This window comes from Orbicella faveolata, unplaced genomic scaffold, assembly GCF_042242905.1.
Source record: "Orbicella faveolata isolate gen_17 unplaced genomic scaffold, um_ofav_v1 contig_24, whole genome shotgun sequence".
Taxonomy (NCBI): Eukaryota; Metazoa; Cnidaria; class Anthozoa; order Scleractinia; family Merulinidae; genus Orbicella; species Orbicella faveolata.
Window position 1 is genome coordinate 2,500,001 of NW_028301552.1, and position 13,435 is coordinate 2,513,435.

General features: G+C 40.0%; 1 protein-coding gene across 2 annotated transcripts in view; it reads left to right on the forward strand.

Moving 5' to 3' along the window:
- LOC110055192 (von Willebrand factor A domain-containing protein 5A-like) overlaps window positions 1-13,302 on the forward strand; it is an 18,074-nt gene extending 4,772 nt beyond the window's left edge. Inside the window, exons 2-3 of one of the 2 annotated variants that reach the window (XM_089292727.1) lie at window positions 108-225; window positions 8,142-10,683. In XM_089292727.1, coding sequence (XP_089148853.1) covers window positions 108-225; window positions 8,142-9,299 — 1,276 coding nt within the window. In that variant the 3' untranslated portion in view covers window positions 9,300-10,683. Of the gene's footprint in view, window positions 1-107; window positions 226-8,141; window positions 10,684-11,829 lie in introns of those variants that run through there. The other variant, XM_089292728.1, reaches the window with a different exon arrangement.
- Window positions 13,303-13,435: the final 133 nt, after the last annotated feature.

Genomic DNA, 13,435 nt, shown 5'->3' on the forward strand with positions numbered 1-13,435 from the left:
TCACAAGAAAATTGTTCATGGTTGTATATCCTGACTCACATGTTGCTTCTTCAACTTCATACATGTTTTTCATTTCCTTGGTGTATAATTTTGTTTTTTTATTGCAGATGTTTTACGTTTGGCATTGGATCTGGAGCATCCACAGCACTAGTGAAAGGTGTGGCCAGAGCTGGGAAGGGTACTGCAGAGTTTGTTACTGCTGAGGAGGACCGACTGCAAGCCAAGGTATGACATCAATGTAGTGCAGATGTAAATGTGACATAGAGCGGCTTTCAATTGTAACCCATCTGGCCAATCACAAAGGACACAGACCATACAGTGAACCAACAAAACTTGAAGTAATTATATGTAGCTGATGCAAAGCACTGGAAAACGAGTGTGAGTGAGTCATAATTGGTTTTGGTTCTACTTCTGGTTGGATAAAAAAGTGGCATGAGTTTTTTTAAAGTGCCTAGAACCCATAAAAATATTTTTAATTGAAAACAATATTGATATGTTCTTGTTCATGGTGCCCAAAAATGTTTTGCTTTCGGTTGAAACCACGTATAAAAGTGTGTGAGCTTACTGAGTTCTTGGCAATGTGCATTAAGCACCTCAGTGATCAAGATTTGCCAAGATTACTGTAATATTCTAGAGCCAATAAACCAGCCAAAACTCGAGAACGCAACTCTATTTTAATTCAAGCGACTGACAACGTGTTTCATCCGACCGAACTACTGGAAAACTACTGGAGGAGCGGTTACACAGCTCACAACATTCTACAATTACATGGTCAGGTTTGATCAATCATCAAGTCTGCAGTGAAGAATGAGTAAAGATAAAATAAAAGTTTCAAGGACTTCGTTCATTCATTTGTTCGTTTGTTTGTTCATTCGTTCATTCATTCCTTCATTTGTTCCTTCGTTTGGGTTACAGAATTTTGATACACTTTGCACTGGTGACCAGAATTTCACAACTGGTCGCCAGCGGGCGATTAACTATTTCATGCCACGATTATTACACAAACAATAACTTTGCATGATTTTCAGCCAAATCGATTAAAATAAAATTCAAAGCCGCCCACCAATTGGCCACTTCCTTTTTACCTTTCCGCTGCTTTTGAAGTATAAAACTGATTTTCACGACTGTTATTATAAATCTACCACAACGGTTTACAGCTACGATCAGTGCGAAGCTCCCCGGCCATGTTTTTTCAGCGGTTTCCCATAACATACGTATTGCGGGCACAAGAGGCCCCATGCACTCTTTAGCCATGAATAGTTATTCAGGCGATGTGGTGTCCAAAGGTGTTCTGAAATCTTTCTGTAATTTATTACAAAGTGGAGACGGAACATCTGCGAAGAAATTAGGTGAAGATTTAGATATCCTCTGGGTGTCAAAAAGTGGAAATGTAGATCTGTCAAAGTGGTCAAAAGATGATTTCAGCACTGGTTTGATTCCTGATTACATCGATTGCAAATATTTTGCCGGCAAGCCTGTGGCGACCAAAAATTTTGGGTTGTGTTTCGCTGCGAAGAAAACATTGTATTGACACTTTTTGGCGACCACATTTTTCCATATGGCGACTGAAAAAAAAATTTCAGTAACGAGTTGGCGCCTGCCGAAAAAAGTTAATTTCGGACCCTGGTACATGTAATAAAACAGTTGAATACCAGGTATGATCGGGTGAATGACATAAGTTGTATAACTGATGTGAGAGAAAAGCTGTTAACGAATAATTTTCAATTTAACAAATTGATGTCAGTTTCTCATGAGTCTGTCTTGTAATTGATCACGAACTTCGACATAACACTGTCAAAGTGGCCATGGATCCATAAGTTGATAGCTGAGTGGATCCGTCGTCGGATCTGACAAAATTCATTGCCAATAACAGAACAGACACATGAAAAACTGACATAAATTTGTTTTTTATGATAACAAATTGCCAAATTGTCTGCTCTCGCTCATTGACGCACAGCATAAATTATAAATTCATGTGTCTGCCCGCTTTTTGACAATGAAAATTAGCCAATGAATTTCTGCAGTTATCTTAAAGAACATTTTCTTAACCAAATCGTTGTAGAAGGCTTATGAGCCAAGTAGTCTATCACGCCAGAACTTATATCCGGTTTCTGTCGCACGAAGCAACTAGGAGTATTTGTAATCCCCCTGGATGGGATGCTAATCCATCAAAGGGAATCATAGTAGTAGTAACTGCTTAAAATATAATTACATTATATTTTGTGACCTGCTATGCAAGTGCAAATAATTTGTAACTTGATATTTACACAAATAATAGTTTGTAGCATGACATTTATACAAAAACAGGTTTGGCTGCCTTGGCTACAGGTAGCCAAATTCAGTTAATAAGGGTTAATATAATAAATAATAGTTACTCATTTGAAACACAATAATTTTATTAATGTCTATGAATCATTAAGTAATAATATTGTATCAGGAAAAGTCCTACATATAAGATGCTTTAAGCATCATTGAAAGTAATGCTAAATTTAAGAGAAAGTTCTATAACCCATTCACGAATGCAAGGCTCTTCCTAAAGTTTGAAAGCATTTACCGGCATGGCAGATAATCAGTATAAGTTTTAAAGTTGGATTTCACATTTGTCGAATTTAGTTTGCACAGTTAATAGAAGTAAATAAATCTGAAGTAATGAAGAATATTGGATCATCGCTAAAAGGAAGATATTTTGCGTGTCAACTTAACCTTTTCATCCCCTGAGAAGAACCTTATTTTTTTGAAATAATAACAGTAGATCAAAAGACCGCTAGTAATATACCAGTTGAAAGGCATTGTTTAGGGTATGGCCTAAACCACCAAAACATACAAGATGTCACAAATTCAATTGAGGAGTCAGCGAAGTGAAAAATGAAAACGTTCAACAACACTTTGTTCCTCGTATATATTGGGTATACCCCAAAACAATAGCTTAATTTGTAGTTCTGGGTGTGCAGACTTTAATCAGATTAATTTGAGGGGTGGTTAATCTGATTCAGGAGGAGGGTATGATTTTATGCTTCCAATGTGAAGATCTCTCAAAGATCCTTTTGGTGTCCAAGTTTGACACAAATTGGTCAAATGTTAAGCATATTATAAGACAATATAATTATTATTTTACTGGTATTTACATGTACAATATAACAAAAGTGGCAAAAATGTGAAATTATTATATTTGTGATACAAGTAAAATATCCTAAACTGGACAACTTAGGTACAGTATGCCAATGTCCATGGTTCCAAAAACATATAACTTGCCATTATATATATATATATGTATGTATGTGTGTGTGTGTGTGTGTGTGTGTGTGTGTGTGTGTGTGTGTGTGTGTGTATGTATATATGGAATCAACACTTTGAACCGACAGTCTACTTGACAACAACATAAACAGTAGTAGCATGGAAACATCATTTAGACTGAACCAGTTTTGAACTTTAACTAACACATAATCAAGACTTTAAAGCGTGCTATTCAACCGGTCATCGTAAGCACTAACATAGCCTGAATTCTATTGTCTTTCGCGACATATACTTGCAGTGCTCATTTTTTCAATGCGCGGAATAATAATTACAAATATTAGCTGTCGGAATTCCGACTGCTCTCGTCAATGAATCGGCGGCTGTCAATCAAACGGTCTGATGTGTGAAGTAAATCCCAAGGTGTAATAAGCTAACAAAAGCGCTCTAATTTAAAGGCGGCCTGCGCTCTTCACAAAGACTTTTGTCAACAAAGTCATGTGCAGCGACATTCTCACTTTTTTTGTTGACATGTCACACTCGAAATGGTTTGAGCGCGGGAGCCAAAAGTTCTCCCACAAAAAATTCTTCTTCCAAAGCGTTGCCAAATTGAAAGAACGGTGCGCATAAAACTTTCTTCTACTTTATCGTTGTCCTCTTTTACTCGACCGGTCAAAGCAGTTCACCAGACGTAGTCTTTTACTCGATCGGTTTACGTAGTCTGTCGTTGATCGAGGACTTAAAAGACAACACAGGTCTTTATCTATTCGAAAGATGAAGGGGAAAATAAATGACATTTCTGTTTGAAATCCAGAGACGAGCAAAAAAGCAAAGGCACGCAGCGCGTCTTACGCCTGAGTGAGCATTGTTGTCCACTGCATGTGTGAGATAATTATTCAAAATTGGAACCGTTTTAATTGATCAAAACATTTAAAAGGCCCAGATTCGTGTATTCAGTTATTATTCAGTTATTACTCTTTGGAGTAACATGTCAAAGCGTACGAGACAGCGCGGCTTTTACGCATCACTATTTGATGACGTTTATGATCATGGCCTCAGTTATAAGTACCGACCCAAGCAAAAGTTCGTTGTTATGGGTATTTATGAAGTTGAGCCCATAGTCTCTCAACGAAATCAAGGGGGCAAGGCAGAGTATTTTATTCAGTGGAAGAATTATCCTTTAACTGAAAACACATGGGAGCCGTCCGAACACTTCTTATGTTGATGAAATTACATGTAAAGTGAACATTTGTTTTTGTCTCTTGACAACGCGCCACTGCCAGAGAGCCTCGCCGTTTATTTGAAGATAAAACATTGGGTCGTAGCCTTTCAGTGGAGTGGACATGTGCAAGAAAGCGGGATTGACCGGGGATTCAATGAGCTCTAAAAAGAGCTCCCGATCAACGCGCTGCATTTCTTGCACAGATGACATGCTGAAAATTCGTTTATTGCAACTCGCGCAAAGCGTTACTTTAAACACGATGGTTAAGTGATACATTTTATCACCTCTCAATTTCAATACCTTATAGCGTCGGCGTGTGTCCTATTGTTTGTGGAGGCGGAGCTTGGCATATATTAATATTCTGCCGGGAAATTCAAAAGAATTTCGCTCTATTGTTCTTCTAGTCTCCGAGGCGAACGAAGGCTGAAGGATCGTTACGAGTGTTCGAAAGTTGGCAGAACGACCACTTCGAAACATTATTTTCCGTTAAAACTTGGCATAAAGCTTCCTTTAACAACATACATTCAAAGCCATATGATAACCGTTAAGAAGGGCACTTTGAAGGAGTAAAATTCTTCCTCCAAATATTTCCTCATATAATATTTTCCCTCAAATGGACCAAATTCAGGAAAAGAAAACGACTAAATCCACTTTTCGTAACATTTCAAAAAATGTCTCCTTTATTCCATCAATGTCTCATCTACAAAAGCCATATGATAACCACTACGAAACACAAGTATGAAGCACGTAAACGCTAAACAAGTATGCGTAGTCGGCCATTTTCTGGTCATTTTCTTTGTTGTTTAGCCATCGGCAGCCTAATTAATAATTAAATTTCGCGCGCACTCTACATTTAAGTCCCGGATATGTCGCGGCATTCTGCGCGATGTCCTCCTCTCTTCAATGGCGATAGGCTCGTGGTGTATGGTGTTCGTAAGGCTTTAGAAAATAAAAATGAAGGTGATGACAATGAAGTTAGGCTGGAAGGAATTCTTGAAAATGACGAGAAAGTGCAACATGTGGGAAAGTTCTCAACTCCGCCCATTGCTTTTGAAAACAAAGGAAATGTTATTCTTCATTAGCTGGCAGCTGAGAGTTTCATTCAAGAAAAGCAAGATGGCGACAGGTGATCTGAAGTTTGCACTTCCGCAGAAAGTATCTCCTATCGATGTCATGGCGACCTCTGAAAAAGCATACCGGAATATCAAGCCCCACCTTGCAAGTGACGACGTGAAAGAGCTAACTGCCACGACACTATGATCTGTGGCAATGGACTACATCAACTGGAAGGGACTTAGACCTCCAAAAACCCTTTTGAAGGCCATCAAGGAGCTGAGAAATCGAGATGACATAGTTGTTACAAATCCGGACAAGGGTTCCGGAGTTGTTGTAGTGGACAAATCCGAATATCTGCGCCTGCTATCTGAAGCCTCCATCAATGACACCAGCAAATTTAGACCAGTTGATACACAGAGACCCAAAACAAGAGGAAGGCCGGTGAAATATTATCATCCGCTTATACAACGGGAAAAGCAAATTAGCGCTGTCATATCTAAAGTATTACCCAAGCCCATTGCCGACTCCATCCGTCCCAAAGGTTCTAGACTTGCACATCTATATGGCCCACCGAAGACACATAAGGAACAACTTGCTATGCGCCCAATTCTGTCCGCTACGCATACTTATAACTATGCGTTGGCTAAGTGGCTGGATGAAAAATTGAAACCACTCTCATGCAATCAGTACACGGTCACAGATACCTTTCAGTTTGTCAACGAAGTACAAAGCCTTGAGATCAACAGTATCATAAGATGTCACCTCTTTATTTACCAATGTACCACTGGATGAGACTATCCAGATTTTAGCTGACAAGGCTTTCAATGATGATTGGTTTAACAACACCCATGAACTAAACCTGTCCAGAAACCAGCTAATTGAACTACTCAATGCAGCCACTAAGAACCAACTCTTTCATTTCAATGGAAATCTCTATGAGCAAACAGATGGCGTCGCCCTCTGCTGGCCAACGTTTTTATGTGCTCCTTTGAAGATAAAGTCGATCAAGATGGCAAACTGCCCTCCTTTTATCGACGATATGTGGATGACACCTTTAACATCATGCCCGATATAGCATCAGCCGGAATTTTCCTTGACACCCTATACCACTGCCACCCATCAGCAAAGTTTACTATGGAGGTGGAAAGGAATGCCTCGCTTCCTTTCATCGGTATTGAACTGTTAAAATTAGCTCCCAGAATCAAAACCAAGGTCTACGTAAAACCAACTAATATGGACCTCTTACTCCACTACCAGAGTCACGTGGATAATCGGTACAAGTGCAGTCTAATTACCACCAGGCTTGATCACATTTAAAAATTACCTATAAAATCTGCAAATAAATAAAAAAATTCGTTGATCTTTTGCCAAAATCAAACTCTAGAATTCATATTTCTAACCTATAATGTTAAGTTATTGTATTAATCATTATGGCACGGTTTATAAATACACTGGACAGCATTTCAGAACTCACCTTGGGAACCATTCACTTTACTGTAAAAACGAACGTTGGAGCTCGAACTAGCTCAGTATAAACTTTATGGAATACTTATTTGAGGAAGTAAATTGTTACCTGAAATAAATTCAAGTTTGTAGAAAGATTGGATTTCTTTTAACATGATGGCAATATGTATTTGCCTTAACAATCTTGTGAACAGTTCCTTGCTACTGTAAAGTATAATTCCGTATTTACAACGTGCTTTGTTAGTGGAGGTCAGGTGACTTGGGACTGGAAGAGGTTGGCACTACAACCCTAGCTCTCCCCTTTTGAAAACTAGCTATGTGGCTGACAGTACCTGGTACGTGCTGGGCATCCGTACCGTTAAAAATATTGCGGTACAAAATTAAAAAATGAGATTACGTAAATTAAATGTCCCATATGTACTAATGAGGGAATGATGATGAACACACCTTAGGATGCCCAAGTCTCGTCACAGCACACTGCTCAAATGCAAGACAAACTACAACCACGTGATGAAGCTGAAGAGACAACCACCCTTTGTTGCTTGGCAGCTAAAGCTGCTGACTGCTAACAATATGGACACAAGAAGACCGCCAACTGCTAAACATGTTAACAGCTCAGAGAAAAACAATCCCTAAAACCTCCCCAAAAAATAAACGCCACCATGGCTTGCTCCTGATGAATAACTTTGCTGAATTGTATCGAATCCCATGGTCAACTAGTGCCCTAAAGATCTTGACTCGACAGAACCTCGAGCTCAGGTTAAGTCTGCATACGAGCCAAGTGGCCAATCAGGCTGTCGCTTATCCCAATTTCTGTAGCATGAAGCGACTAGGAGTATTTCTGCTCCCCTGGATGGGATGCTAGTCCATCGCAGGGTTACCCCCAGCATAAAATTCGCCACTACCCATTTATACACCTGGGCGGAGAGAGACATTGTGAGAGTTAAGTGTCTTGCCCAAGAACACAACCCAATGTCCCCGGCCAAGGCTCGAACCCGGACCTCTCGATCCGGAGACGAGTGCACTAACCATGAGGCCACCATGCTTCCACAAAACCTCGAGCTTACTAAGTAGTTAATAGTTACTAAGAATTTCGAAACACATTTTGATCTTTAGAAAACCGTCTTTCGTATCTTGACTTAGCACGTTTTTAACTTCCATCTCACAGGTTATCAAGACTTTAAAGCTTGCTCTTCAGCCGGTAATCTCAGATGTAAACATAGTCTGGGACCTAGCAAAAGGGTGGACTGTGCACCAGATCCCCTCGTCTCTTCCTCCTCTCTTCAGTGGTGACGGGCTCGTGGTGTATGGTGTTCTTAAGGCTTCAGAAAATGCAAATGAAGGTGATGACAATGAAGTTAGGCTGGAAGGAATGCTTGGAAATGATGAGAAAATGCAACATTCGGTCAAGTTCTCAACTCCACCCATTGCTGTTGAAAACAAGGGAAATGTTCTTCTTCATCAGTTGGCAGCCAAGAGTTTCATTCAAGAAAAGCAAGATGGCTACAGCGAAAAGAACGATGTTCAAGAGATTGAAGAAGCCAAAAGGTGTACTATCAGCATCAGCAAAACAGCCAATGTAGTGTCAAAGTTGACATCGTTTGTGGCTGTTGATAAAGGCAGTAATCAGCCTGTATCAGGACCCTTGAGAAAACACTTTGTACCCTCCTATCAAAACGTAGCTTGCAGTATGCCCATGGACCGTGCCCGTGTCATGAAAAAGTCTGGTTTTGGATTCAGCTTTTCAAAGTCGAGGACAAAATCTTCAGCCAGGAAAACAAAATCTAAAGGGCTTTTCTCTTCGCTATTTAGAAGGAAAGCAAGTGCAGTCCCGGAAGTACAGTCCTTGAAGTACAGTCCCGAGCCAGCGGCGGAAGAAAAACCCTGGACTGTTAAGTGTGCTCGTCGCACGAAAAAAGAATTTGATGGAGGTTTTGAGAAATCCTTATGTCCCCCTCTTGATCCAGATAGGATGTCTCAGGAAATGAAGGAAGCCCCAGCAGCCTTGTCGGTAATATCTTTACAGGAAGCGTCAGGCTTATGGGATCTCACAGACCAACTGGTGTCACTGTGCGGTACAAGCAGAGATGCTTTGATCAAAGGATGCCCTAAAGAGATTGCAGCTGACACAGGTGAAGGGAAGCTGTTGTGGGCCACTGCTCTGGCTCTGGTGCTGTTGATGGGCAAGTTCTTGGATCAGAAGGATGAATGGGAAATAATTGCTGAAAAGGGATCAAAATGGATCAAGAAAAATCTTCCAGCAGGTGTCAAATACGACAATGTACTGGAGGCCGCAGCGACTACAGTTTCTGTTAAAATTTATTAGATTGGTATTAAGAGTCTGATCCTTGTTGTTACACAATTTTCACTGGCCTGTTTGGCGATACAGAAAATTGAACATTTAAAAGTTTCTTATTTCATCGTTTGTAAACTGTTAGTACTGTTGAGGTTTTTGGCTCAGAGAGCACGGATGGAAATTTTGTGTACGAAGCACAATGGGACGACTAGATTTCGAAGATATTGTCAAAGCGTAGCTGGTATCGAAAACGTTAAACAAATCAATGTTGTGTTTATTATTACATTTAATCTTGAACAATTAGCACTTTTGACACCACCGTTTGTAGTGCAGTATTTGTCACGGTAGTGCCAACATCAGCCCCTGGTTTTTTGTGTTCCTGGCAGGGTTTTATGTACATTGTAATTCAGGCGATTTTTCTTTTCTTTTTCTTCATTCGAGGAAAGCTGATAGTGCCCTGGAGTGAAAAGAATCACCAGCATGCATTTAAAGCCAGCTTGTGCACTGGACAGAATAAAGCAAAGTTCAGCATGCTTAATATTTAGCGTGATTTCCAGTTTGTTTGCTATACACCTTATTAAACTAATTGTTTCACCATACAACTTTTTCAAGGAAGGTTGTCGAAAGACAGCATAAATCTACGTACTAGTGGTACACATTCTCTTGTTATCCCTCGTGTTAATACCACTAGATATGGCCTGCATGCACTCTCTATCTTACTACGGAAGTAAACCATGGAACTCCCTCCCCAATACCACCAGGTCACTGCCAACAGTTGCAGCTCTCAAATCGGCTATTCGTAATTTAGAATTTGACACTGACGGCTGTCCCTTCTGTAGATAGTTGTAAATGGTTTGATGCCACTGCATTAATTACGTAATTGTACATATTGTAATTTTATATACCTATTTTATTATTCCATATCCATCTTAATTTATTTGTTCATTTATTCACTTTCTCGAAGATATTAGCAATTTTGCTATTTTAAATTCGAGGTGAAATAAAGGTTGTTGTATTTGTATTGTATTGAAAGAAAGCGTTGTAGCAACGGCAAAGTAAGGAACAAATTTAAATCAGCGTCCAGGGGCCCGTTTCTCGAAAGCCCAAGAAACTTTTCGGGCCAGCAGAGCCATTTTTAGTTGGTCTGTATCTAACAACGGAGGAGTGTATACGCCTGAAACTTCTTGTATGAAGGGAACCTCTGTTCATATTAAGAATACCTGAATTCGAATAAAACAGCTCAGTAATCCTAAGGTTTGAGATTTTGCTATGGCTTTCCGGCTGCGAACACTTTTCGGGACCTTCGAGAAACGGGCCCCAGAACCCGAGATACCGAAAGCGAACAGTAAAGAGTAAAGTGGCGGCCAACATAGATGACATACTTTTTTGGGTAAAATAAACTATGCAAACTGCACACTGGTCCATGGATCATGATCACTGATCAAGAATGACAAAGGAAACCCTTAAGTCAACCCCTAAAACAACCCAACAAATTTCTCAATGCTCGTCAATGTACACAAACAATAATAACTGCTTTATAATAATAATAACAGCGTTATTGAAGTGTCAATGTATTAAGTATTAACTCCTAATTAGGGACACAACAAAAGAGTTAAAATTATTTACAATTAAATAAGTAAAAAACAAATCAAAAAGCAACTTTTCCAATCCTCATAAATACAGTAAAGAGCCATCAAATGACGTTTTGTGATCCTCAACAGACAGCGTAACCTTTATTCCCCAATACTCAGACTTCTCACGATCCTTCCCATCAAACTTCCAATACTCACAGGACTGTGCAATACTTTAATAACCAAATAGTCTGTATTCACCTCCACGGTATTTCTTCTGCATGTCAAACTAAACCCAAACCAAATAATCCAGCGCTCAAACATTGTCAGGGAATTAATTGAACTTGATCACAAACCATGAGTAACCTTTCAGTGAAGAAACTTCCTACCACATCAAAAATGACATTTTACTCTACTAACAAAGCAAAATGAACGATAGCGATGGTGTAGTACAATTTAGGCCCAACTGCTCAAGTCGGTCAAGTAAGGTCGCCCTGGGATGTAGCAACATAGTCCACAAACTGATATTAGAAACAGTGCATCTCAGTTAAACTACTCTGGTTCCAACCAGCCTGACAAACATTGCACTGCTTTACAAATAATTTAGATATGAAGGCTCCGACTGTAGTTTCAATCCTTGTCGGGACATTTTTAACGCAAGTTAAAGCGAAGCCTCGATGGCCATACTTTTTTTATATTTTACGGAAGTACCGGTTTCAAACTAGGCGAGACTTTATTTGCAAAAGCAACAACGACAACAACAACCAGATTTTGTAAGTGTCCAATGTCAGAGGAAAATGTAGTTTTGATCTTTTGCTCGCACATTTCACAGGCTCTTTGTTTGGCTTCAATAATGTACTCGGATCAAAAATGTCTTTTCTCACGTTCATGTGTGATTCTTCACAATAATAGCTGAATAACTGAGTAACTAAACATCTGCAAATTAACCTTGTTTATGTTTATATATATTTTGCACTTTTACTCAACAGGTTATCAAGACTTTGAAGCGTGCCCTGCAACCGGTAATCTCAGACGTGAACGTAGCCTGGGACCTAGCAAAAGGTTGGACTGTGCACCAGATCCCCTCATCTCTCCCTCCACTCTTCAGTGGAGACAGACTGGTTGTGTTTGGTCTTCTAAAGCCATCCCATGGTAACGAGGCGGATGAGGCTGCCGTGGCAGGCAAAGAGACTAGGACCCATGCAAGACTTCGAGGGTCACTTGGTAACAGCGCAGCAATAGATCACGTGATTCGTTTTACTGCCACGCTCGCAAAGGATCATGACCAGGCCCACCACGGAACTTTGCACTGTCTGTTAGCCAAGAGCCTTATTCAAAAAAAGCAAGAGGAGTACCATGATGCAAGCCGACGTTGGAAAAACGGTGAAATGGAAGCGATAAAAGATTCAGTTATAAGCACAAGTAAAGCAGCAAACGTGATATCGAAATTGACGTCGTTTGTTGCGATTGACAAAGATAATCACCAGCCGGTGTCAGGTCCAATGAAAAATCCAATACATATGGTTTTTCATGAAGCCTATGACAGTTTAATTTCTTATTGCTGCAGTTCTGATGATAAAGAGGGCTTGGAGTCTGAGCTGCTGGATGAAGAACTAGATATCAATTGGGGCCTAGCTGAAAACAAAAAATTGTTTGATCTTGAAGGTGAACAGCACCTTTGCGTGGCTCTTTCTCCACTTCCTCCTCCTCAGGTGCAGAAGAGGAAAGATGGTCCACCAGTCCTAGCACTTATAACGCTTCAGAAAGCGTCAGGCTCATGGGATCTCACAGACCAACTGGTGTCACTGTGCGGTACAAACAGAGATGCTTTGATCAAAGGCTGCCCCAAAGAGATTGCAGTTGACACAGGTGAAGGGAAGCTGTTATGGGCCACTGCTTTAGCTCTGGTGCTGTTGATGGGCAAGTTCTTGGATCAGAAGAATGAATGGGAAATGATTGCTGAAAAAGGAACAAAATGGATAAAGAAGAATCTTCCAGCATCTGTCAAATACGAGAATGTCCAGGCGGCTGCAGCGATTGCCGTTTCTGTTAAAATTTATTAGACATCCATGTTGTGGCACTGCAGCTAGCGAGTATTGAAAATTGAAAGTTATAGGGACACATTTAAATTAAATCTTATAGTTACGCGAAGTATCAATATTTTTTTCTTAGAAGGCTTTTTGACTTGTTGTAGTCATAAGTTAATACTCACGGGCCCTAGAAATACCGGCCTATTGCTGAAAGAGTCACCTTGTATAATCACAAGGCTGTTTGGTGCCCCAAACAAATCAACAGTTAAAAGTTCGTAATTTTGTTTAAACTGTTTGTGTTTTCGGCTCTGTAGCAAGGAGGAAAATTTTGTGTACGAAGCATAATGGAACAACAAGGCTTTTAAAGATACTTGAGCATATTTGTGAAGAGTAGTTATTATCGAAAATGGAAACAAATTATTGTTGCATTCATCATTGCGTCTGGTTTATGAGTAAATCTTGAACAATTAACATTTTTGACACCACCGTTTGTCACGGTAGTGCCAACATCAACCTTGGTTTTGGTGTTCCTGGCTGAGTTTTAGTGCGAAGTCCGAAGGACCGA